This window comes from Oncorhynchus kisutch, linkage group LG4 (assembly GCF_002021735.2).
Source record: "Oncorhynchus kisutch isolate 150728-3 linkage group LG4, Okis_V2, whole genome shotgun sequence".
NCBI classification, from domain to species: Eukaryota; Metazoa; Chordata; class Actinopteri; order Salmoniformes; family Salmonidae; genus Oncorhynchus; species Oncorhynchus kisutch.
In genome coordinates, this window is record NC_034177.2 from 45,337,829 (window position 1) to 45,365,458 (window position 27,630).

General features: G+C 42.8%; 1 protein-coding gene across 1 annotated transcript in view; it reads right to left on the reverse strand.

Moving 5' to 3' along the window:
• The window catches only part of LOC109888902 (homeodomain-interacting protein kinase 3), a 46,704-nt gene that overhangs the window by 14,896 nt on the left and 4,178 nt on the right, over positions 1-27,630 (reverse strand). Inside the window, exons 2-3 of the mRNA XM_031823066.1 lie at positions 24,525-25,699; positions 2,454-2,577 (exon numbers count right to left, since the gene is read on the reverse strand). Coding sequence (XP_031678926.1) covers positions 2,454-2,577; positions 24,525-25,210 — 810 coding nt within the window. The 5' untranslated portion in view covers positions 25,211-25,699. The remainder of the gene's footprint in view (positions 1-2,453; positions 2,578-24,524; positions 25,700-27,630) is intronic.

Sequence of the window (27,630 nt, forward strand, 5' to 3'; positions counted from 1 at the left end):
CTGTTCACCACCGCTACCAATCTAACTTAACAAAGCTAGAGAAAATCTACAAGGAAGAAAGGGAGAAAATCCCAAATCCAGATGTGTAAAGCTGACACAGACTACCGAAGTCGACTAAAAGCTGTAATCGCGGCCAAAGATGCTTCTACAAAATATTGACTCACAGGTGCGAATACATATATAAATGAGATATTTCTCTAATAAATTTGACAACATTTCTAAAAACATGTTTTCACTTTGTCATTATGGGGCATTGTGTGTAGAAGGATGAAAAAATATATATTTAATCAATTTCGAATTTAGGCTGTATGTGGAATAAGTCATGGGGTACGAATACTTTCTGAATACATCTACAAAGGAATCACCAACATTAAGGATAATGGACAAACATGTCAACTTAAATTACTAACACCAGATGTAAAGTATGTAGAAAAGATAATGGACCTATATTTTCAAATAAGATCATCTTCGAGAACTAACAATCACCAAAATAAAAGCTAGACAGAGAATCAAAAATACCCCCCAAAAATGTGTATTGTATTTTTGTCATTGAATAGGGCCCCCATTGATTTTGTTATGTTTGAGTCAGTCAGATAGCATAAGCCATGGCAAGATGTGTGGAACTGCAGGAAATTTACATTTGTTACTGCAGTCAACAGGAGGGCCTCTAAAAATGGTGGTCGGCGACCGCACCATTGGCCACGTCCCAGCCACGCCAACCACCCAAACCCCCCATTTTGATCTTGAAAAAACCCTGATGGCACTACACACATATTCATCAAAACAAACTACACAATAGTATTTTAATGCAGGACGTAAATAGAGCTGACCACTGCACTGCTATTGATGGCATGCAATGACTGGACCGCCAAGTGTGCTCATGGAGTTGTGAGGTTTGTGAGAGAGGTGTCGAGGAGAACTTCCCATTAGCAGCATTCCGTCACCCCCACATCGGGAGCCTGACACAGGCACACGGCTATCCCAGCCCTACCAAACATACCTGCAGGACAAAGACACTTAAGCCAAGCAGGGTGTTTCGGTCTCTACTAATCCAAGCTAATCAAAAAGGTTACATGTAGGTCTTCCAAACGGAGTAAATAGACACACGTCACACACTTGTAAAATATAATTCCAGTAGGAATATCGGTTACTCTTCTATTATAGTACTGCTGCTAATCCCTTGCTACTTTGCCAGGCCAATATGCTGAGAGCCACTTGACATGCCCAGGACAGATGTAATGTGCTCCAAAATTGCCATGGAAACCCAATCCCACAAAGTGGAGGTAGGGTGACCTAGATAAATGCAAAAAAATAAAAATAAATCACCTTACAAAAAGACATGTTGCTCATCTGGTAACATGGCAAAAACAATAATGAAGAGATCTACTTCTTTATTATTCAAACAACGTCATTGCTGCCTATGAGCTCATTACTAAAATAGTTTTTAAAAACAGCAATAGACCGGACTTAGATTTTGACACTTGCTCTTCTGTGGGAGCAGTGACACTGACAGTATGACAAATACAAGTTAGCATCTGTCCCTGACAGTAATGCCAGTAAGGCCTATTACTCAGAAAGGGTACGTCATATCTACCCTCTTCCAGCCAAAACACTGTGCCTTAGAGCTGCTAAAACTACAAGACCGGGCATGTGTTAGGACAGGAGGCAGGGGATTTTCCTCACTCTGCAAAGCTGCCGCTGTATCTCTCAATACAGCCAGGAGACCGGCGAGATTAACTGGCTCTGTTTAAGGCTTGATGATTTGGATGTTATAGAGATTCAAATTGGGTTGCCACAACGCTGCACAAACACAGTGAGAGCAATGAAGTGAGAACCTGCTGATGGTGCAGGCTTGGGGTGGGGGTGGTGGTGGTGGGGGGTTGAGGTGTGCGTGGTGTGTCTAGCATTAGGCTTATAAATACATTTTGCTGTGTGGCATGGAACTGGACCCAGCGCTGGCGCGGTGTAGCAGTCAGGGCGGCTCATGGTCAGCAAAGCACTACTGCCTGGTCGTGGTCCAAATGACCACTAGACCCAAGAATGACAGCCCTACCCCAGCACACCACAGAGCTTTCCCATGGTCTCCCCTTTAAGCTGGGGGACTCAGTCCCAATCACTTAGTTACTGGCCTAAGGGAAATAATCAAAGATGACACAGCCAATTTCCTGTTCCATTAATGTCCAGATGAGACTTTTTGTATTCGTATGCTTCACTGCTTAGAGAGCACCAACAAAATAAGACAGGGTTTCAATAAGAAAACAAACGAAAAGTGGAGGCTTTAACCATCACATTTAGATTCAAAATGCACCAGCACACAGGCATCAGGGGCTGTTACACTGCTACACTGGTCTGTGTGTGGCCAGTCTTCACTGAGATGTCAGTTCTGTCAGTATCGCTCTCTTCCCTTGACAGTCTGCTAGCTTCGGAGATGTCAGGCAGGTGCTTTGATTTACCTGGTCATACTCCAGTGCTCCTGGGTAGAGGGGCCAGCCCAGAAAGAGCTCAGCGATGACACAGCCCAGGGACCACATGTCGATGGCCTCACAGAACGGCAGACCCAGGATGATCTCTGGAGCCCTGTATATAGGGAATACAAAACAGGAAAGGGTTTAGTGGGGAGCACTTTCAACAACCATTGTTACACACATACACAACAGGCATTGGATTTGTTATACTCATGGGAGGGCAGGGAACTCAAGATGAGATCTTAACTAACATGATTTATTGTGGGAACTCATGTATGAAGACCATGAGGTCACACAAACACAGTAGGTACTGTATATTGAACTCGTATTAGTTCTTCACAAATACTGAGACAGAGCACACACGCACATAAAACAAATGTTTAATCAAGCCGAGAGTGACGCCTGTGGTCTTTGACGGCCATCAAGCAATTTTGTGGACATTACCGCAAAAAAATTAAGGCCAATCAATCAGTTACCATTTTAAAACCAAGGCGGAGCACAGCGGCTGCCTTGACAGATGCAACACCCTAACGCGACCATTATAGTGTGACACACAAGGTAACCTGTGACATCACTCGGTTTTGATATCCTGCTGGCAGGAAACGTCTGTCGATGGATAAATGCTGAAACAAATTCAGCGAGAGAAGGTGTGACCAAAAAAAAAAAAACAGGCTCTTAGTTCTACGGAAAGGGTGGATACCTAGTCAGTTGTTCAACTGAAATGTGTCTTCCACATTTAACCCAACCTCTCAGAGAAGTGCATGCAAAATGGGAGGTTATATCCAGTAGCGGTGGGCGGGTAAAATAACTGGAGAAGTTGTTTGCTCTACAACAGGTTAGTTCTTATGCCTTGCCAAAATGATACCGTGCATTCTGAAAGTATTCAGACCGTAACTTTGTTACGTTACAGCTTTATTCTAAAATGGATTAAAACATGTCAATCTACACACAATACCCCATAATGACAAAGCCAAAACAGTTATGTTGAAATTGTTGCCAATGTATAAAAAAATGTAAAACAAATACCTTATTTATATAAGAATTCAGACCCTTTGCTATGAGACTCTAAATTCAGTTCAGGTGCATGCTGTTTCCATTGATCATCCTTGAGATGTTTCTACAACTTGGAGTCCACCTGTGGTAGATTCAATTAATTGGACATGATTTGGAAAGGGACCCAACTGTCTATAAAAAGTTCCCACAATTGACAGTGCATGTCAGAGCAAAAATCAAGCAATGAGGTTGAAGGAATTGTCCGTAGAGCTCCGAGACAGGATTGTGTCGAGGCACAGATCTCGGGAAGGGTACCAAAACATTTCTGCAGCATTGAAGGTCCCCAAGAACACGGTGGCCTCCATCATTCCTAAATGGAAGTTTGGAACCACGAAGTCTCTTCCTAGAGCTGGCTGCCCGGCCAAACTAAGCAGTCGAGGGAGAAGGGACTTGGTCAGGGAGGTGACCAAGAACCCAATTGTCACAGACAGAGCTCCAGAGTTCCTCTGTGGAAATGGGAGAACCTTCCAGAAGGACAACCATCTCTGCAGCACTCCACCAAAACAGGCCTTCATGGTAGTGGTCACACGAAAGCCACACATCAGTAAAAAGGCACATGACAGCCCGCTATGAGTTTGCCAAAAGGCACCTCAAGGAAACCAGATTATCTGGACTGATGAAACCAAGATTGAACTCTTTGGCCTGAATACCAAGCATCATATCTGAAGGAAAAACTGGCACCGCTAATCACCTGGCCAATACCATCCCGAAGGTGAAGCATTGTGGTGGTAGCATCATGCTGTGGGGATGTTTTTCAGCTTCAGGGACTGGGAGACTAGTCAGGGTCAAGGCAAAGATTAACGGAGCAAAGTACAGAGAGATCCTTGATGAAAAAAAAACAACCCTAAGCACACAGTCAAAACAACACAGGAGTGGCTTCAGTACAAGTCTCTGAATGTCCTTGAGTGACCCAGCCAGAGCCCTTGAAAGGATCTGCAGAGTATAATGGAAACTACCCAAATACAGGTGTGTCAAGCTTGTAGCGTCATATCCAAGAAGACTTGAGGCTATAAAATCGCTGCCAAAGGTGCTTCAACATTGGACTGAGTAAAGGGTCTGAATACTTATGCAAATGTGATTTCAATTTCTCATTTTATACATTTGCAATCATTTCAAAATTATGGGTTAGTGTGTGTAGATTGATGAGGGGGCAAAAAACGATTGACTCCATTTTATAAGGCTGTAACGTAACATTTTGAATAAGTCAAGGTGTCTGAATACTGTCCGAATGCACTGTGTGTATAGGCCTAAAGCAGAGACAATAACCTGTTTCATCACAAAACCAGAGAGCAATACGTCAGGTGACGGTCCACAAAGCATTTTTACATGTATCGAACAGTTACATGACCTACAGCAGGATCAAGCACGTTAATGTTTCCGACATTTTCAGACTCTAAATCAACGGTAGGTTAGTAACCACAGAGTTACTGCAAGTCTAAAAGAAAACAGGAGCTGCCTCCACTATTCCAGCACCATTTCAACATCAACTAACTTATGCTTAGTCTAATATAGTGACAACTAAAAAGATATCAAATGTGCACGTGAGTAAAAAAAAAAACACGTTGACTCACCCTACTTGTAGAGAAACGCAAACGACATCCTCCCCTCCTTCATGTTGATGAAAAGGTCTGACTGTCATACAGTACACGCTTTTAGTTCATTGTCCTTGGTTACCTGGCTAAAATGCTTGCTCGTTAGCCTAACTTCCTTTCATGGACAACGATGCACCAGGCCAGCTAGTTAACACTAGCCTACTACATACTGAACTTCGATCCTCTCAGGCCAGGGGCACAACGTATGAATTTATGGTTAGCATCGCCGTTATAAGCATTGGCCGGTGTGGAGATGTAAGTAAAACCACAAATCCAAATCCCTATCTCCATGCATGGCTTATTTTAGGTAAGGGACAATTTTAGCTGGCCAGCCACTGGAGGTCAACGAAACAAAGAGATGCAACAATTCAAGTGTTTCTATAAATTATATTCTGATTTTGATGTGATTGGTGTGAAGCCAAATCCAAACTGGCTTCCGTTAACACTTGATTTGTTGTGCTAGCATCATTCACAGTTTAGCACAATGCTGGTTGGCTATTATTTTTATGAAACACAGAGACAACATTTTATCTTTCATGTTCTTTTTTTAATAGGTAAACTTTTTGGCATCCGTGAGTACACGCCTCTGGTTATATAGTCTATCATATTGTGCAGCAGAGACCCATAAAACTTCAGTTCAGATACAGACAAATAGGCCATCCGTAATTATTTCAGGCAAGAAAGAATGAACTACTTTCTCAAAACCTATTTTGGACATCTGAAGAGTGGGCATGGCTATGAGACATCTGAAAAGAGAATATCAACAGTGCAATCTTATATTGTGACCATGGGCACCCTCTCTTGCATCAGCAGTTAATTCTGTGCCCTGATGACAGCATAGCTTAGCACACCCAGCATACAGGAAGAGGAGATGCAGAGTTACTCTATATCCAGCCCTGGACAACACTGGTAACAGCTGAGGGGGATCATGTACACCCACAGGGAGACAGACGGTCAGTGTTCACCTCAGGCAACATTGTGAGTAAGAGATAACCAGACATAGTATAAAACCTTAGCTATCTGGGAAAGTAACACCTGTTATAAAAGGCCTTTCTCTAACAGGAAGATCAGGACAGTTCATGTTTTTCTACCCTGTGCTGGAAGGGGAAGCAACAATTAACTATTTCCTGTCATTCCTAAAAAGAGCAGAAAGTTAGAGAAATGTGAAGCAAAGAAAGGACAAGGGACATTGAGAAACGCAGAACATTTCAACGTCAGTATCCGTCGCATAAAGTGGAAATTAGGTCCGAGTGCTATCCTGAGCAGAGATAGTCTTCCCCTTTTTTTGCAAAACATTGGCAAAGGAATGGATTAGAGTGGTGGGTGTGTTATTTAAAAAATATAATTTCTAAACTCCTGTACATGGTGTGCTTACGGCTAAGTTCAGAAGAGTCTGTTATATCATATTACAAAATGTCCCGTTAGAGATCAAGCCTAGCCTATATAACACCAGCATGAACTAATATAGATAACATGCAAGTAACTGATTAATCCAGGCTGGAGCAGGAAGTTCATCCCCGGAGAACGTGTTTCCTAGGCTACTGTGACTGAGGATCTGACCGCCTGGTCAACAAGGCCTGGGTATCCGCCTCCCTGTGGTCCAGGGGAATTCTGCACACTGCAGCTGTTCTGGGGAAAACACATGTCTTCCACAGGCCCAGGAGCAGGGAATATCTAACCATGGCCCTAACTAAACTCAATCTACTAAAATAAACACTACATGTGTCAGGGGAATGTCGATTAGGGGGAGCTGTGAGGGGGTTTCCTCAACCTGTCAGCACAGCTGGGTGCAGGCGAAGACAATCTCTCGGAGCGACATTGGCTCTCCATTCCTACATCAGTTTATTCTAGTTCAGACGGTTCTCACGTTGTGTCTAGAGACATACGGCTCTACATACAGCTCTCCTGCCACGGTTCTCAACCTGCTGGGCTAAAAATACTCTGCCTCATGGGGTGCATATCTAGAAATCTCCACAGCTGATAAACACAGCCATGTGTTCTTTGGAAAAACTTGGAGAATGTTTAAATGTAGTACATCAACCTTCCATTGAGATGCCTTAACAGAGGTCAAGGATAAATGACCGAACTTACCCCATTACCCAAGCAGCAAGAACAAGGACAGAAGCGCTCTGATGCAAATACAGGTAACTGCCAAAATAAAAGGAAACACCAACATAAAATGTCTGAATAGGGCGTTGGACCACCACGAGCCAGAACAGCTTCAATGCACCTTGGCATAGATTCTGCCAGTGTCTGGAACTCTATTGGAGAAATGAGACACCATTCCTCCACGAGAAATTCCATTATTTGGTGTTTTGATGGTGGTGGAAAAAACTGCTCTCTGTTGCTGCTCCAGAATCTCCCATAAGTGTTCAATTGGGTAGAGATCTGGTGACTGACGAACATGGCATAGTTTACATGTTCATCAAACCATTCAGTGACCTCGTGCCCTATCGATGGGGGCATTGTCATTCTATGGGGACATAGCCAAGGTCGCCATATTTACACGACCCTAAGCATGATGTTAGTTAATTGCTTAATTAATTCTGGAACCACACCTGTATCCCTCATTTACTCAAGTGTTTCCATTTTGCCTATACTCTTACAGCAGAACAGGGTATGCATTTTACAGCCCTTCAAATTCACAGAAAGTCAGAAATTCCTCCATACAGATACCACAGGAACCAGAAAGACTAGTTTAACAAAATGTTTTGTTAAGACCTAATGTTGGATATTTAGAAAGAGGAGATACGACCAAGTTCATTCAAGCTAGTGCGTTCTTTATGTGTTGTGGCTGAAGTGTGCGTGAGTGAGTGACTGAACCTGTGAATATACATATCGGACCATTTGTGTCGCGCTCACACCCAGCAGGGAAAACATACCGCTCATAACTGAACTCCGGCAGTGTGATAAAGGCTGCAGCCACAGCCTGCCTTTCCAGAAGCTGCCCGTACAATGCACACACCATATTTGATGGAACACAGCACTTTGTGGAGCCTCGTGGGGGTGGGGCAACCATTTCCAGAATTAAAATACACTGGACCATTCACATGAGAGCTGCCTTATCTGGGTAAAAACAGACCAAACTGACATAGCTAGAATACTGTGATGCCAAAAGAGCATTTGGAATAGCAGCTAAGAATGTAGATTAGATTTCACAGGGAAGGAAGATATTAGCTTCTAGCCAACAGCCACACACAAAAACAAAATGGGCATCATTTACTTTACTCAACAGCCATTAAATATCTTCCATGTCTGATTGGGTGATTAAACAAACGGAGTAGAGCCTCTGCACCAGCAGATAACTGCTCTCCAACTCGAGAAGGCCCATCTGCAGTCTGTCGACACAGGACATTGACTGACTTTATTAGGGACTCATCAGCAGCATCAGCCCAGACATGGCTAGATGACCCTCCTTTAATGTGCCAATTAAGAAACAGGTCTTCATCAAGCAGCCACAGGCCATTGTGTTCCTGACCATTTCTACTTTAATGATGTGTACTGCCAAGGGCATGTTTCTCTCATCAAAACAGCAGCCCTGGCTGATCTGACCACACGACCTTCTCTACTGTGGGATTGGATAACCATTGAAGCTTCTATCTTCGACTTAGTGAGATTGTAAAACAGTGGTAGGGCTGGGCCGTAAACTGCATTTCACTATATACACCAGTATTGATGCACAGATCGGTTTGGATTTCTATTTTACCTTACATAATGGTATTTGTCAATGTTTCGTATGTTAAATAGAAATGTAATTTTGATGAAAGTAAAACAATTCTGGCAATCGTCCATTCTTACTGCCAGTAAGAGACTGCTAACAGTCAAGAACTGCCAATTTGCTGAGAAGCATCCAGCTGCAGATTATGCATGCTGACGCCGCCTGGTCTGCGAACCTCCAAATTGTATTTTTGCATCTCAGATGGTATGTGTGCGTGCAAACAGTAGAAGTTTGTTGGTCGCGTGTATCGCACGAGTCAGTAGCTTTGTTGCAGGGCATCAGTATGCAACGCACACACCAACTGTTGGTGGCAGTAACGCACCATCCTCTCTGGCACCATTAAACCTGTCTGAGCTCGTCTGTCTCACGTGTGTCCTGAGACGGTATCTGCTGCAACCAGACCCTATTGAATTTGCTAGCAAGAGCTTTGGATATGCATGTACATGTACTTTTGCACCATGAATAGTGCCTGTGAAGCAGCGCTGGCGCTGAAGGTACTTTTGGAATGTGCACACGTGCCAAAAACACATTTTTAAATCGGCACAGTGCCCCTTGTGGCGAAAGTAAGAACTGCCATTGAATCCACAGAAAATACATGGTCAATACCGATGTTGTTTCCATTAGAGGTCGACCGATTGGCCAATTAATTAGGGCCGATTTTAAGTTTTCATAACAATCGGAAATCTGTATTTTTGGGCACCGATTTGCCGATAAAAAAATAATATACATACACCTTTATTTAACTAGGCAAGTCAGTTAAGAACACATTCTGATTTTCAAAAACGGCATAGGAACGGTGGGTTAACTGCCTTGTTCAGGAGCAGAACGACAGATTTTCACCTTGTCAGCTCGGGGGATTCAATCTTGCAACCTTACAGTTAACGAGTCCAATGCAATAACGACCTGCCTCTCTCTCCTTGCACTCCACAAGGAGACTGCCTGTTATGCGAATGCAGTAAGCCAAGGTAAGTTGCTAGCTAGCATTAAACTTATCTTATAAAAAAACAATCAATCATAAATCACTAGTTAACTACACATGTTTGATGATTTTACTAGATATTATCTAGCGTGTCCTGCGTTGCATATAATCTGACTGAGCATACAAGTATCTAAGTATCTGACTGAGCGGTGGTAGGCAGAAGCATGCGCGTAAACATTCATTCAAACAGCACTTTCGTGCGTTTTGACAGCAGCTCTTTGTTGTGCGTCAAGCATTGCGCTGTTTATGACTTCAGGCTTATCAACTCCCGAGATGAGGCTCGTGTAACCGAAGTGAAATGGCTAGCTAGTTAGCACGCGCTAATTGTCATTGTGTTGCTGGTTCGAGCCCAGGGAGGAGCGAGGAGAGGGACAGAAGCTATACTGTTACACTGGCAATACTAAAGTGCCTATAAGAACATCTAATAGTTAAAGGTTAATGAAATACAAATGGTAGAGAGGGAAATAGTCATATAATAACAACAACAACAACAACAACAACAATCTAAAACTTCTTACCTGGGAATATTGAAGACTCATGTTAAAAGGAACCAACAGCATTCATATGTTCTCATGTTCTGAGCAAGGAACTGAAACGTTAGCTTTCTTACATAACACATGTTGCACTTTTACTTTCTTCTCCAACACTTTGTTTTTGCATTATTTAAACCAAATTGTTGGTTTAAATAATGTTTCATTATTTACCTGAGGCTAAATTTATTTTATTGATGCATTATAGTAAGTTAAAATAAGTGTTCATTCAGTATTGTTGTAATTGTCATTATTACAAATAAATCTTGAAAACAAATATATTCTAAATAAATAAATAAAAATAGGCCGATTAAGCAGTATCGGCTTTTTTGGTCCTCCAATAAAATCGGTATCGGCGTTGAAAATTCATAAAATCGGTCGACCTCTAGTTTCCATCCACCGTAAAGTTATAACAAATTTAAAAAAATAAAAACGACAGTTGTGGTGGAAACAGGAAGTACAATTTAATAAATGCCGAAAGATACTGTAATTTGTTAATTTGACATGGTGGGATCTTTGTGTAAAAAAAAATTATGGAAGAACTGGCGGTGGAAAAGCCTTTACAGGCTGACTATACCGCTCGAGTGCGCGAGTGTTGCAAAATAAATTTAGAAATCTATATTATTGAATTATTGCGCCAACAAGCATCTGCGTTGCCAAGGGCTAAAATAGAAGTCAGTTCTATTTGTGACACAGATAGCACTGCAAGTCCTGCCTCTCCCATCTCCTCATTGGTTTATAGAAGCAGGTTCCCACGTGCCACCTCCTCATTGGTTATACCCACATGGGTGACTGAATGCACCTAATTAATGAAAAGGTGCCAATCGCAATATAAAGTCAAGAGAAGAAAAAGCCTAGGAGGAGAGATTACTAGAAATGATTAGGTTGACCGTTGTGTGGATTCATTGTCGGAGTAGCAGACCTTGTGCATTTCAGGTAAAATAACTCAATGTTTATATCCCAGGACAAATTAGCTAGCTAAATTGCCATAAATGTTTAATGCTTTTCGACCTGTCCCCAAATTAATGTAATTGGTTCAGAGTTTGTTTTGATATTTTAACCTGCGTGTCGTGAACGCGTTTGGTGTGGGGGGGCAAAATACGTTTATGCACGATGGCGCACGCGAGCAGCCGGTTTGGGTTCCGTGTTAGGCGCAAATATTAATATAATAACCATGATATGGAAGTAACCTTGGAGTCAAACGATGACATGGCGTATGGTCCTTCTACTACGACTCGGGGAAACCATGCAGTTTATTAGGCTCCAGATTAAATAAGTGATGAACTTCACAGGGTGGTGAATGTGCACGGTATGAACTTGATGCTCCTTTCCAGTAAATGTTGAGGGTTTTATTCTGGTGACATTATGATCAATGCTCGACTCCAGTTTGACAAATACATACATTCTTGCAAAAAAGTATTTAGTCAGCCACCAATTGTGCAAGTTCTCCCACTTAAAAAGATGAGGCCTGTAATTTTCATCATAGGTACACTTCAACTATGACAGACAAAATGAGAAGGAAACAAATCCAGAAAATCACATTGTAGGATTTTTTATGAATTTATTTGCAAATTATGGTGGAAAATAAGTATTTGGTCAATAACAAAAGTTTCTCAATACTTTGTTATATACCCTTTGTTGGCAATGACAGAGGTCAAATGTTTTCTGTAAGTCTTCACAAGGTTTTCACACACTTGCTGGTATTTTGGCCCATTCCTCCATGCAGATCTCCTCTAGAGCAGTGATGTTTTGGGGCTGTTGCTGGGCAACACGGACTTTCAACTCCCTCCAAAGATTTTCTATGGGGTTGAGATCTGGAGACTGGCTAGGCCACTCCAGGACCTTGAAATGCTTCTTTCGAAGCCACTCCTTCGTTGCCCGGGCGGTGTGTTTGGGATCATTGTCATGCTGAAAGACCCAGACACATTTCATCTTCAATGCCCTTGCTGATGGAAGGAGGTTTTCAGTCACAATCTCACGATACATGGCCCCATTCATTCTTTCCTTTACACGGATCAGTCGTCCTGGTCCCTTTGCAGAAAAACAGCCCCAAAGCATGATGTTTCCACCCCCATGCTTCACAGTAGGTATGGTGTTCTTTGGATGAAACTCAGCATTCGTTGTCCTCCAAACACGACGAGTTGAGTTTTTACCAAAAAGTTATATTTTGGTTTCATCTGACATTCTCCCGATCTTCTTCTGGATCATCCAAATGCTCTCTAGCAAACTTCAGATGGGCCTGGACATGTACTGGCTTAAGCAGGGGGACACGTCTGGCACTGCAGGATTTGAGTCCCTTACTGATGGTAGGCTTTGTTACTTTGGTCCCACCTCTCTGCAGGTCATTCACTAGATCCCCCTGTGTGGTTCTGGGATTTTTGCTCACCGTTCTTGTGATCATTTTGACCCCACGGGGTGAGATCTTGCGTGGAGCCCCAGATCGAGGGAGATTATCAGTGGTCTTGTATGTCTTCCATTTCCTAATAATTGCTCCCACAGTCGATTTCTTCAAACCAAGCTGCTTACCTATTGCAGATTCAGTCTTCCCAGCCTGGTGCAGCCTGGTCTACAATTTTGTTTCTGGTGTCCTTTGACAGCTCTTTGGTCTTGGCCATAGTGGAGTTTGGAGTGTGACTGTTTGAGGTTGTGGACAGGTGACTTTCATACTGATAACAAGTTCAAACAGGTGCCATTAATACAGGTAACAAGTGGAGGACAGAGGAGCCTCTTAAAGAAGAAGTTACAGGTCTGTGAGAGCCAGAAATCTTGCTTGTTTGTAGGTGACCAAATACTTATTTTCCACCATAATTTGCAAATAAATTCATAAAAAATCCTACAATGTGATTTTCTGGATTTTTTTCTCATTTTGTCTGTCATAGTTGAAGTGTACCTATGATGAAAATTACAGGCCTCTCATCTTTTTAAGTGGGAGAACTTGCACAATTGGTGGCTGACTAAATACTTTTTTGCCCCACTGTGTGTGTGTGTGTGTGTATGTATGTGTGTGTGTATATATATATATATATATATATATATATATATAAAATTTCACATGCTGTTGTGCAAATGGAATAGACAACAGGTGGAAATTATAGGCATTAGCAAGACACCCCCAATAAAGGAGTGGTTCTGCAGGTGGTGACCACAGACCACTTCTCAGTTCCTATGCTTCCTGGCTGATGTTTTGGTCACTTTTGAATGTTGGCGGTGCTTTCACTCTAGTGGTAGCATGAGACGGAGTCTACAACCCACACAAGTGGCTCAGGTAGTGCAGCTCATCCAGGATGGCACATCAATGCGAGCTGTGGCAAGAAGGTTCGCTGCGTCTGTCAGCTTAGTGTCCAGAGCATGGAGGCGCTACCAGGAGACGTGGAGGAGGCCGTAGGAGGGCAACAACTTAGCAGCAGGACCGCTACCTCCGCCTTTGTGCAGGAGGAGCACTGCCAGAGCCTTGCAAAATTACCTCCAGCAGGCCACAAATGTGCATGTGTCTGCTCAACTGGTCAGAAACAGACTCCATGAGGGTGGTTTGAGGGCCCGACGTCCACAGGTGGGGGTTGTGCTTACAGCCCAACACCGTGCAGGACGTTTGGCATTTGCCAGAGAACCACAAGATTGGCAAATTCGCCACTGGCGCCCTGTGCTCTTCACAGGTGAAAGCAGGTTCACACTGAGCACATGTGACAGAGTCTGGAGACGCCGTGGAGAACGTTCTGCTGCCTGCAACATCCTCCAGCATGACCGGTTTGGCGGTGGGTCAGTCATGGTGTGAGGTGGCATTTCTTTGGGGGGGCCGCATAGCCCTCCATGTGCTCGCCAGAGGTAGCCTGACTGCCATTAGGTACCGAGATGAGATCCTCAGACCCCTTGTGAGACCATATGCTGGTGCGGTTGGCCCTGGGTTCCTCCTAATGCAAGACCTCATGTGGCTGGAGTGTGTCAGCAGTTCCTGCAAGAGGAAGGCATTGATGCTATGGACTGGCCAGCCCGTTCCCAAGACCTGAATCCAATTGAGCACATCTGGGACATCATGTCTCGCTCCATCCACCAACGCCACGTTGCACCACAGACTGTCCAGGAGTTGGCGGATGCTTTAGTCCAGGTCTGGGAGGACCTGCCCTCATTCCCTGCAGGCATTTCAATACACCAAGAGTCAAGTCAATTGCCAGACCTCATCGAGAGACTGGCCTCTGGTCAGAGGAGACTAAGCCCATGGTTAAGACATCCGAGGCTTGTTACACCACAGTTCTGTGATCTGTTGAATGGGATCAGATACAACTACGCAGGTCATGGATTAGATAATATCCAACACCTTGTGATGAAAACTGCAGTTTGCCCTTAAGTTTAAGAGGGCACTTTTAATATGGACAAAATAGCCTTGGGTGGAGAGAACCAGGGAATGTCTATTGAAATCAAAACAGACACTTTTAGCAGGCACCTGGGCAAGTGAAATTTGTTTTGCCTAATTTCTAAAGTTTACTAACACCCGGTACAGAATGTTCTGAGTTTAAGGAGGTAGTGTTCAAACACATTGTGAGCCATTCCATTCCTGGCTCTATGGAATGGGGTCCAACCTAAAATATAACAGCAGGTATATGTTAAGGCCATTCAAGTCTGCCATACGACAGAGCAGACATGAAAAATGTGCTTTATGAACCAAAGCGAAGAGGAAGAAAAACAGTGATGTTGCATAATGTTGAGGGAGGGAGTAATTCATTTTACTGTGGCAAAGGCAAATAGCTCTGGTTAACGTCAAGCAGCTTGTATTGCACCCACAGACTGATCCTGCCTAGGCTTGCATGCAAGCATTTCACAAGGCATGTACCCAAAGAGAAAAGGCCCTGAACATGTTGTTCCAGGAAGTTTATGGCTTTAAAATAAAAGTACAAAACCCATCTCTACCCTATAGTATACTAGGCAATAAGACCAGCGCCTCCTATTCGACGCTTAACGTCGGACTCCGCGCAAGAAAAAACATATTGTTGGATATATTCCTAGCAAATAGAATTAGAAAGACAACTGCAGAACACTAATAGGCCTATATCACAGTTATCAGCACTAGATCAATAAGCATGACGTGGGAAATACATTGACCTGGTTGTGTACACAGAGATCAGTGTCATATCAAAAAAAAAATGGCACAGTAACATTCTACAAGTCTAAACTAAATATGACGATCAACAACGCAACCGGCTAGACTGAGGCAGTATTCCTTCCTTCAAAGGCAACAGTCAGCCATAAAAGTAAGGTTCTCCCCTGAGCTGGCACAAGATAAGCTGGTTATGTGGAAAGCACACACGATCCATAAACCTCTTAAGAATCTGAACCCCACCCCCCCCAATTTTTGCTTAAAATTACATACCCAAATCTAACTGCCTGTAGCTGAAGCAAGGAAACACTTTGAAGTTTGTGGAAATGTGAAATTAATATAGGAGAATAACACATTAGATCTGATAAGAAAAGAAGAAGTTGTATTTTTTTGTACCAATATCTTTGAAATGCAGGAGAAAGGCCAGTGTATTATTCCAGCCCAGGCACAATTTAGATTTTGGCCACTAGAGGGCAGCAGTGTATGATGTAAAACCGGTTTACCGCCATCGCTAACATTTGACAGAGTCTCAGCAAAGTTTTAGACTGATCCAATAACCCATCGCATTTCTGTAAAAAAAAAAAAAGTGTAAGACTAAACCAATTAGGCACATTTGGGCATCAAGGCTGTCTCTGCGTTTCAGCTCTATTCTAACGGTCTGTAATTACCTGGCTGTGTTTTAGTGGTGCAAGCCTAACTGTTACAAAACCCCAAAGTCATGGAAATGGAATGGAGAAAAGGTCATTCACAATACAGTGAGAGAAGCATTTTATTCCAGATAGTCGTTATCAAGATTTGATCTAGGAGCTGATACAAACTGTAAAACACTGATGAAAACCGGTTTACCTCCATCGCTAACATTTGACAGAGTCTTGTCGTTCTCAAACAACAAAAAGAGTGGCTGAGCAGTGATGCCACTTGTGGTAGTACTCCAAGTAGGGATAGTACAATTACAGTATAACCTATGGTTATGGATGAAGACAGTAAATAAAATACCCGCCATAAACATGGAACAGCTGACTGGAGACGTGACGGCTGGGCATTTGTGCGGTTGAGTCAGTTTCTGCTGTAACATGGACTCCACAACGTGATGAAACTTTGTTCCTCCTTGCTAAAACATGCAAGCTGTTGCAGCAAACGAGTCTTCAGTAGCCTAGGCAACGTCCCCCTCCCTGCAGCAACAGCACATGCAGTCAGGAGCGGAGAAGGAGAAACGGGTCTTTAAAAGCAAAAAATGAAGGGCTCACTGCTAATGACAATTAGTGCAAAAATAACAGCATGGACATGGAAAACCGTGCATTTGACAGCCCTGGGGCGGTAGAGGGAAAGTCCAACCTCAGGGCAGGGCTAAACCACAAAACAAAAATAGCCTAGCGCTCAGGGAAAGTACACTAAACCCCGGTTATAGCCTGCTACTTTGAAATCTTGCATGAAGGCAAACTCTTTGGCTGTGTAACTCCCGAACTCTCTTGTCCAGAAAACCTAACACACACACACGAGCTGGTGGTTGAATTATTCAAAAGAGCACAGTGCTCCATGTGTTCTGGGATAAGAACCTGGAGGGGGAACACTGCCAAACTACAGCTAGGAGGCTAAACATCACAGATAATAAAAATACAATTTAAAAATTACACCTAACCCATATCTTAACCACAAAATAAAAAAATAAAACATTATTTCTCACAAGAGAATGATTAACTGACTAGCCTAACAATTAATACGCCTACATTACTGCAGTCACTTCACAATGTCATATTTACAGATTACAGTAGGAACATTAGGTTTTGTATATGCAGTTGAAGTCAGAAGTTTACATACACCTTAGCCAAATACATTTAAACTCAGTTTCACAATTCCTGACATTTAATCCTATTAACAATTCCCTGTTTTAGGTCAGTTAGGATGTAAAGCAGAGGCACTGAGTTTGAAGGTAGGCCTTGAAATACACACAGGTACACCTCCAATTGACATCAATTAGCCTATCAGAAGCTTCTAAAGCCATGATATTTTCTGGAATTGTTCAAGCGGTTTAACTTCTTGGGTATAGGGGGCGCTCTTTTAATTTATGGATAAAAAAACATGCCCGTTTTTAAGCGCAATATTTTGTCACGAAAAGATGCTCGACTATGCATATAATTGGCAGCTTTGGAAAGAAAACACTAAGGTTTCCAAAACTGCAAAGATATTATCTGTGAGTGCCACAGAACTCATGCTACAGGCGAAACCAAGATGAAACTTCAACCAGGAAATGGGCAGAATTTTTGAGGCTCTGTTTTCCATTGTCTCCTTATATGGCTGTGAATGCGCCGGGAATGAGCCTGCCCTTTCTATCGTTTCTCCAAGGTGTCTGCAGCATTGTGACGTATTTGTAGGCATATCATTGGAAGATTGGCCATAAGAGACTACATTTACCAGGGGTCCACCCGGTGTCCTTTGTCTAAATTGGTGCGTAATCTACAAGCTGCACGCAGTCATCCAGTGATTGAGAGGAGAGAGGAGGCTTTCAACGAACTATATATCATGAAGAGATATGTGAAAAACACCTTGAGGATTGATTCTAAACAACGTTTACCATGTTTCAGTCGATATTATGGAGTTAATTTGGAAAAAAGTTCTGTGTTTTGATGACTTTTTTTTTGGTAGCCAAACGTGACGCACCAAACGGAGCAATTTCTCCTAAACAAATAATCTTTCAGGAAAAACTGAGCATTTGCTATCTAACTGAGAGTCTCCTCATTGAAAACATCTGAAGTTCTTCAAAGGTAAATGATTTTATTTGAATGATTTTGTTTTTTGTGAAAATGTTGTCTGCTGATGCTAATGCTAAATGCTATGCTAGCTATGCTAGCTGTTACACAAATGCTTGTTTTGCTATGGTTGAGAAGCATACTTTGAAAATCTGAGATGACAGTGTTGTTAACAAAAGGCTAAGCTTGAGAGCTAGCATATTAATTTCATTTCATTTGCGATTTTCATGAATAGTTAACGTTGCGTTAAGGTAATGAGCTTGAGGCTGTATTCACGATCCCGGATCCGGGATGGCTCGACGCAAGAAGTTAAAGGCACAGTCAACTTAGTGCATGTCAACTTCTGACCCACTGGAATTGTGAGAGTGAATTATAAGTGAAATAATCTGCCTGTAAACAATTTTTGGAAAAATTACTTAGTCATGCACAAAACAGATGTCCTAACCGACTTGCCAAAACTATAGTGCTAAAACAAGAAAAGCCCATCGGGCCTCAATTAACAGAATGCTAAGACAATTTGCACAAACTAATAGCAAAATCTTTAACCAAATGCTAATGTGCGAAAACTAACGTAAACAGAATTGCAAAGACAGACAACTCGAGCTCAAAGTTAAGCATAGCTAATAGCTACCAAATGTCATTTTCAGTGAGTGTGGACATTTACAAGCAAAAGTGAATGAGATAAATTGTGCAAATGAACAAAGTTGTGATGCTGCATTTCCTTCAGAAAAGAATGCGCGTGTACACGGAGCAGAGTGGAAAAGAACAGAGAAGAAAAAAAGAACTAGGTAAGAAAAAAAAAAAATGGTAGCTGTACAGACTACTCATCCAGAGCTCTTTGATTTATAGCAGAAAGCCATTAAAAGATATCCGATAGCCAACACTCAGTAGTGAATTGTATACAAGTAACTTTATCACCTCATATGCGCCTCACAGAGACTAGCTGATAGATACAGAACGCTTGGACTCACCAGCTCCCGCCGTCTCCCATTTACAAACAAACACGTGACTGGCTCAACTGTCCTGGGGAACTACAGTAGGCTTCATAATGTCAAATAATGTGACAGGTGAAATGAAGAACGCAATCTGCTTCCTCTCCTAACGTATTGCACAAGCGGACTGCAACTTAAAAAAAAAATTGCTACAAATATTCAAATGACGTAAAAGAAAAAAACTTCCAATAAACATTTGACCGTATTGAAAAACCACCCTGTGGCTTTTTCCAAAACCATTGTATACAGCATAAACAGTACACCACCAAGCATAACCATAAGAAGGGTTTTAAAATGTTTAGTTTGTTCTAAAAGGATGAACTTGTTACCAGTGCTCCTGATTAGGCTTAATTGTATCTGTTCTCACATCTCAATAGGTTCAACTTTTAAGAGAACAACCCCCCCCCCCCCCCCCACCCCATAAAAGTTATCCTGGAATATTCAGAAAGTATAATTTAACCTATAAACTGATCTGAGATCAGCCAGAAGAGTGTGACCTTCAGGGATTTACTTTTGGCATGTTTTACTGTGGCCCCTGCCAGCAGCTTACCATTTGTAGCAGTCAGACTGCACTGTCCAACACCCAAAGGCTAGGCCTATTTCTAGGCCTATTTCTAGCAGCAGTGTATCATGCTCAGCGTCTCTTACGCACTCCTCAGCCAAACTGTAACAACAACCTCAACCCATAGTTGAAGAGAGAGAACTCAAGGCAAGAGCAAACTACACTGAACAAAAATATAAAAAAGCCGCAACATGTTAAGTGCTGGTCCAATGTTACATAAACTGAAACAAAAAAGGTCCCAAAGTTCCAAATGCACAAAGAAAACGTAGTTCTCAACTGCGCACAAATTAGTTTACATCCTTGTTAGCGAGCACTTTATCATTTGTCAACATAATCCATCCACCTGACCGGTGCGGCATATCAAGAAGCTAATTAAACTGCATTACACAGATGCACCTTGTGCTGGGGACAATAAAAGGCCACTAAAATGTGTAGTTGTGTCACAACACAATGACACAGATGTCTCAAGTTGAGGGAACGTGCAATTAGCATGCTGACTGCAGGAATGTCCACCAGAGCTGTTGCCAGACAATTGAATGTTAATTTCTCTACCATAAACTGCCTCCAATGTCATTTTAGAGAATTTGGCAGTACGTCCAACTGGCCTCAAAACTGCAGACCACATGTAACCACGCCAACCAAGGACCTCCACATTAGGCTTTCACCACTTTCAGTATAGCTACCACACATCTACCAGATGCGGTATAATTAAATGCAGTCTCTCATAGTGCGTTCGGAAAGCATTCAGACACCTCGACTTTTCCCACTTTGTTACGTTATACAGCCTTATTCTAAAATGTATTAAATAAAAAAAATCACACACAAATCAGGCCTTTATGGTAGAGTGGCCAGACAGAAGCCACTCCTCAGTAAAAGGCACAGCAGCCCACTTGGAGTTAGGCAAAAAAAAAGGTACCTAAAAGGACTCTCAGATCATGAAACAAGATTCTCTGGTCTGATGAAACCAAGATGGAATTCTTTGGCCTGAATGCCAAGCGTCACGTCTGGAGGAAGCCTGGCACCATCTCTACAGTGAAGCATCATGCTGTGGGGATGTTTTTTCAGGGACTGGGAGACTAGTCAGGATCGAGGGAAAGATGAATGGAGCAAAGTACAGAGAGATCCTTGATGAAAACCCATTCCAGACCACTCAGGACCTCAGACTAGGTGAAGTTTCACCTTCCAACAGGACAAAGACCCTGAAACACAGTCAAGACAACGCAAGAATGGCTTCGGGACAAGTCTCTGAATGTCCTTGAGTGGCCCTGCTAGGGCTCAGACATGAACATTTCTGGAGAGACCTGAAAACAGCTGTGCAGCGACTCTCCCCATCCAATCTGACAGAGCTTGAGAGGATCTGCAGAGAAGCATGGGGACAAACTCCCCAAATACAGGTGTGCCAAGTTTGTAGTGTCATACCCAAGAAGACTTGAGGCTGTAATCGCTGCTAAAGGTGCTTCAACAAAACTACTGAGTTTAGGGTCTGAATAGTTATGTAAATGTGATCTGTTTTTTTCTTCTTCCAATAAATGTGCAAAAAAAATTCAGTTATTGCTTTGTCATTATATAGGGTAGTGTGTAGATTGAGGGGAAAATAAACTGTATCCATTTTAGAACAGGGCTGTAGCGTAACAAAATGTGGAAAAGTAGGGGGTCTGAATACGTTCCGAATGCACTGTATATGTGAATTAGAGTTTGTAGCAGTCTGACCGTACGTCGGATTGATGCCTTTCTAAAAACGAATTACTGTGTAAGCCCCTCAAGTGTGCTTAGTCATGACAACCCAGCATACGATCCTGACTATGAATAAAGGTTGCTCTTCACCATGGTCAATCAGTAACAGTGTGTTTACGGTACTGACCACATTGAAAATAAGAAAAACTGAGGCATGTGTTAAATGGCATAACCCACAACCATAGGCAAAGACACACCTACGCATATGCACAATTACTTTAATCTAAAAGGTCTGCGCACATGACATTTAGCAACCGTCCTCATTTATTGTTTCTGTCTGTTTTATCAAGAAATTAAGGGTATTTTACCAAGCCCTCAAGACCAGGGTTTTCCTGAAGTCCATGGATTTGGAAAACTGATGTCAGAAAAGAGGTTACCATTTGAAACATGCAGGTACATATATAGGTAACCTTCATGGGAGGCAAAGTGAAGACTACAAACAGCAGGTACAAATGAGAGTAGAGGCAAAAGGCATCGTAGTGACTTTGAAAAAACGAAACGAGAGCTTTTAAGGCACAGTGTGGTACCTCGGAAAACTCACTTTACATGTTCCAATAAAAATAAACATTGGTCACCAACCAGTAGTCTCCAAGGCATTCCTAGTCATTCACCAAACATTTCAGCAATATATATATAAATAAATATATATTCTTAATTTAATAAAAAACACAGCGCTGTTGGCGATAGGTGCACTTGATTCAGCAGCCCTAATGCCGGGAAGTAAAAGTGTTCCCATTTTTTAACCATGTGTCTGAAGGTTTAACTCCACCTACCTGGCAGGCCCGGAGAGCAAATTAAGTCCACTTATAGGCCTACCGCTCTCCAATCAGATTGCAGACAGCGATCAGAGTTCGGTTACCTCATGCCATAGACTGTAAAAATAAGTATTGAATGCACAGCAAAGTTGATGTGAGACTTAACTTTTAAAACCACGACTATAGAGACTCAATGAATACAGCAAAGAGCTGCTGTTTTTATGAGTAAGTTCATGTGTAAGTTGTTATTCGGCCCTGTCAACACTTTGTTCAACCCTTTTATAAAGCCATGAAATGTGCGTTTTCCCTACTTCCACTCATGCTACAACCAGCTGCAATGAATGAGTATAGCAAAACATTTTTGTTACGGTTCCGTTATTATTTGTGGCTTGTCTTATTTATTATCAAGGAATATTGCACTTTCTCTGGGCTCGGAGGCAGAAATAATGCAGTGCGAGTTAAGTTTCACCATCAGCTGGAAGACTGTGTCCCCTTTTGTCAGCGGAAGGAGGGAGAGCGGAGGGTGTCTGAGACCTCCATCCCCTCAGACTGACCATCAGATGCTGGTCATCAGTCCAGTAACAAAAATGTATATATTATGCTCACTCAGCTGTGCCACAAGTAATACAACAAATGATATATTACTAGTGTATACCAAAAATGTTGAAATAGTCTGACAAGAACATTGGCAGGGCAATTCAAGCACGTGTGATAATGTATTGGGCCTATAGCCTACTGCACAAACCTCATTGCTACAGAACTGTTTTTAATTGGTTAATGTAGCATAGGCTTATGTTTAAATAATATTATTTAAAAAATGTGAATGGTAGATCTCAGGTTACATTTTGACTCAGTGACCTGGACTCAGAAAAGGTTGGTGACCACTGCTATAAAACAATTAGGCGTAAACTACATGCCACAGGCAGCAGTCTATGCATTGTAATTTGAACACATTTCTGATTTAATCCAGCAGTAATAGTTGAGAGCTGCATTCCGGGCCTAGTTGAGAAGTAAAAAAGTAAAGCTTTAGTCACCTCCAAAATGTGAAGCACTATGAAAAGTAATATCCCTCTTATGAAACACTCGGTTTCAACCTCCAGTTTATGCACTCAGTTCCTCATATCTATTTGACTGATAACCTGAGTGCAACAAAGTCACACACGGGTTCTGTACCCTCACTGAAACATTACATCATCAACATCAAGAAAGTAGATAAGTCCAACACCTACATGAGCAGCGTAGGGGGAGGTTTATCAGGTGTGCAACTGCAGGGGTGTTCACATCCTGCTATCTGCGTAGGTTGAGTTCACTGGACATACTGGCATGTCTACACATAGATAAACTACAGTTATCACAATGACATGGAAATATGAATCCAAGAGAAGCCAATTGTTCACTGTGTACAGTTCAGAAGGCAGGCAACCAGCCTTAGCTGTTGTGAACCTCATGTCAGCCTCCGACACATGCTCCATGGCTGGCTGAACACGAGAACTGCTGTTCCCAATACCAAGATGCAGATGGAAAGAATAAAAAATACCTTGGTACCGTGTGCTGCACACACACACACTCACTCTAAAACAGAGGAACGTCCAAATGCCTTTCTCCGGTCTCTAAATGTGCATTTACACGCAACATTCTTCCCCCCGCCTACTGACCTCTGGCTATATGCAGCCAAGCCATGAGAATAAACTGGCTTTCTAAGCTCTTCATAGACCAGGACCATTTCTGAGAAGCACCATAACACCGAAGCAGGTCACGGAGGTATATTACATAACACTGTTTCAACATTTCACATACTTGTTAAATTGGAAGCGTAAGGCCTATATATGGTAGTGGCCAAAAGGATTAGACATCAAGAATTTTCCATGTGTCTCATCCAGAAACATGTAAAACATTAAAGGCATTCTTGTTCATGTAAACATTTCTGTTCCTTCAACAGGTTACGTAATGTAGGCCCATTTGGGTGTGACCGTCTGATGGTTAACAGAGGCAGAGCACGGAAAGCGTTTGCATGCCGTCAAGCTCCCTCTGAAAGATCTGCAGGTTATTACAGGGCCCTTTGTTCATATTGCATAATGGACTAAATGCATAAAGCTCTGGACAATAGACTAACCCTTGTGAAATGCTAACCCTGTATCTTGAACTGGTCAGTGCTTAGGCTACCAATTAACTGGAGTTGTGCTGATTTGTCATTCCAACTTTTAAAATAGTTCTATGAAGATAAAGGCATGAACAACACTCTATTCATGTAGTCAGGTCACAGTACTAAACTGTATTATTGTGACGTAAAAGGGCAGGCCCAACCTACCTGTAGTAGCGTGACTGCAGGTACGTGGAACACACAGCTTTGGACACGTGGCTGGCCGAGCCAAAGTCGATCACTTTCACCCGGTAAGGTTGTCGCACCGGGTCCACCAGCATGATGTTCTCCGGTTTCAGATCAGCGTGGATCAGCCCCAGGCTCTTGAGCTTCTTCAGCGCAGTGGCCACCTGCTGTAAGACCGGCCGGATCACCTTCAACGGCAGCGGGCTGAACTTGTTCTGCTTGAGGAAGTCATAGAGGTTCTGCTCAAGCATCTCAAACACCAGACAGGTGTGGCTGCGGTGCTGGAAGCACTCAAAGGCCCGCACCAGGTTATGCTGATCTGCATTCTCGCCACTCAGACGGGCAAGGATGCCAACCTCTATCTGGCCCTGTCGCGCGTACGATGGGTGGTTCTTTAGGATCTTGATAGCCACAACCTCTCCTGTGCCCCGCTTCCAACACTTCACCACCTGTCCGAAGGTGCCGCGCCCCAGGAACTCCAGCACCTCATAAGTGTTCTTCATGGAGCACAAGACCTCGTGCTGCACCAACTGGTAGTCTCCATCCCCGACCGCATTGCGAGCCCCAGTCCCTCCCCCATTCTGTTTGCGGGGCACTCCCCCCACCGTGTTCCCTATGTTAGTTTGCAACATGGCAGGTATCATGGAAACGTCCTCCACTATCTGCATGGCTTTCCCACTGTTCTCCGGGTGCTCACCCTGACGTTTCAGACCACATTGCAGGGGGCTTTTTAACGAGTTCAAACCTCCCTCACTCTCTCCTCACCTCCTTCACTGCTGCTTCTCTGGCCAGTCTGACTGCCCCTGTAGCTTCACTGCTGTGCCGGCTTCTCTGGACAGTTGCCTTGACGGGGGGACCCTGGTCCTGGGTCCGAAGTGTTTTTTGGAGCAACTCACTGTGTACTACTTTCAGGGATGCAGTGGCCTGCAAAGTTATGTCCTGCCCACTCAGGAGTCTACAAGATGTTGAAGTTTGTCTTAAATGGAGGATATTGGTAGGCTGGGCAATGCCAAGGTTTATTCCAATTATATAAGTCGACGGGGTCCAATCATTAAAAAAAACTGCTGTTGAACTCAACTCTGTTTCTTCACACTGCAAAAGGCACTCGTTTGTGTTTGATAAACATCTGGTGGGTCCACCAACATTTGAGGCCATACCTGTAAGAGAGAAGGAATGGAAAAGATTAGTTTACAACTACCGCACCTCTTGTTTTGCAGGCAATAACTATCCAAATTACATTTTTCACGCTGTATAATCAAATTTAGCCAGCCATGTTGTTGTTACGTGGCTGATTGTTAGGCCATCTCAACACAACTTCCAACAAAAACTGCTATGGAGGAGGCAATTAGACATTTCAGTTAGATCAGATAGCATGTGGTTTCCAGAATTTCCATTGGTTCTCCATAGCAAGCTCTACCGGGGCGCATTCAGCAAAAAACTAAAACCATATCAATGTAATGAGGGGGGAATCCCATCCCTCTGTGGGCGAGCTATGGTGTGTCTGTCTCACTCAGGCAGGAAAAGCAGAGCAAGCAAAAAAGGGAACTACAGTAGATGGGGGGGGGGGGCTTTATTCAAACAGCAAACTATGTGGCACTCTAGACCGCAAGCAAACAGTCAGCCAACCTGCCAGCCTGTCAAAAGCTAACATTTCAGCATTACCTTTTAAAATGTCTCATCTTGTCACTATAGTCGCTGGAGTACCAGCACTTGTTAGATCATCAAAGTTGGGAAACATGAATGTTTTAGCTGTGCTGCGGATTCTATCAGAGTGAGTGAATGCGTCAAACAGTATGGAAAGGTTTTATGCTGACATGGCAATAGTTACACCATGGGGTACAAATACAGTGCCTTCAGAAAGTATTCATACCCCTCGACTTATTCCACATTTTGTTGTGTTCCAGCCTGAATTCAAAATAGTTGAAATATTTTTTTTTTCTGCCACCCATCTACACACAATAACCCATAATGATAGTATTTTATTTTAATCATTAGTCAATTTATAGAAAATTATACAGAGATCGAATTTACATAACTATTCATACCCCTTTACTATGACGCTCCAAATTGAGCTCAGGTGCATCCAATTTCCTTTGATCATCCTTGAGATGTCACAACAACTTGGAGTCCACTTGTGGCCAAATCAATTATTTGATTTCGAAACACCTCTCTATAACATTCCCACAGTTGACCATGCATGTCAGAGCAGAAACTATACCATGAAGTTCAAGGAACTGTCCACAAATTGAGTGTTTTCAATAACAGTGTTCTTCATCATTGGGAAATTGAAAAAATACAAAACTACCCAGACTCTGCCTAGAGCTGTCTGACCAAACTGAGTAACCGGGCATGAAGGACCTTGGTCAAGGAGGTGACCAATAACCCAATGACCACTGACAGAACTACAGAGTTCCTTGGCTGAGATTGTAGTCCTTCTGGCATGTTCTCCAGTCTCTACAGCACTTCAAAAATCTGGGCTTTATGGGAGGCCAGAAGAAGCCACTCCTGAGAAAAAAAACACGACAGCACACCTTCAGTTTGCAAAAAGGCACAAAGATTCTGTGGTTGGAGAAGACAAAAATGTAACTCTTTGGCCTGAATGCAAAGCACTGTGTCTGGAGAAAAACAGGCACAGCTCAACGTCCGTCTAACACCATCCCTACCATGAAGCATGGTGGTGGCAGCATCATGCTATGTGGATGCTTGTCAGCAGCAGGGACTGGGAGACTGGTACAGCTTGAGGGAACAATGAGTAGAGCGAGACAAATACAGGCAAATCCTTGATGAGAACCTGCTTCAGAGAGCAAACGACCTTAGACTGGGGCAAAGAATTACATTCCAAATGGACAATGACCCCAAGCATACAGCCAAAGAAACACTGGAATGGCTCCAGAACAAGAATGTAAAACTCCTTGAGGAGCCCAGCCAAAGGCCATACTTGCATGCCATTTGAAAATCACTGTCCACAGCTACTCCTGAACTAATTTAATAGAGCTTGAGAAAATCTGCAATGAAGAATGGGAGAAAAATCACCAAATCCAGATGTGCAAAGCTGACAGATATACCCAAGACGACGCAAAGCCATAAT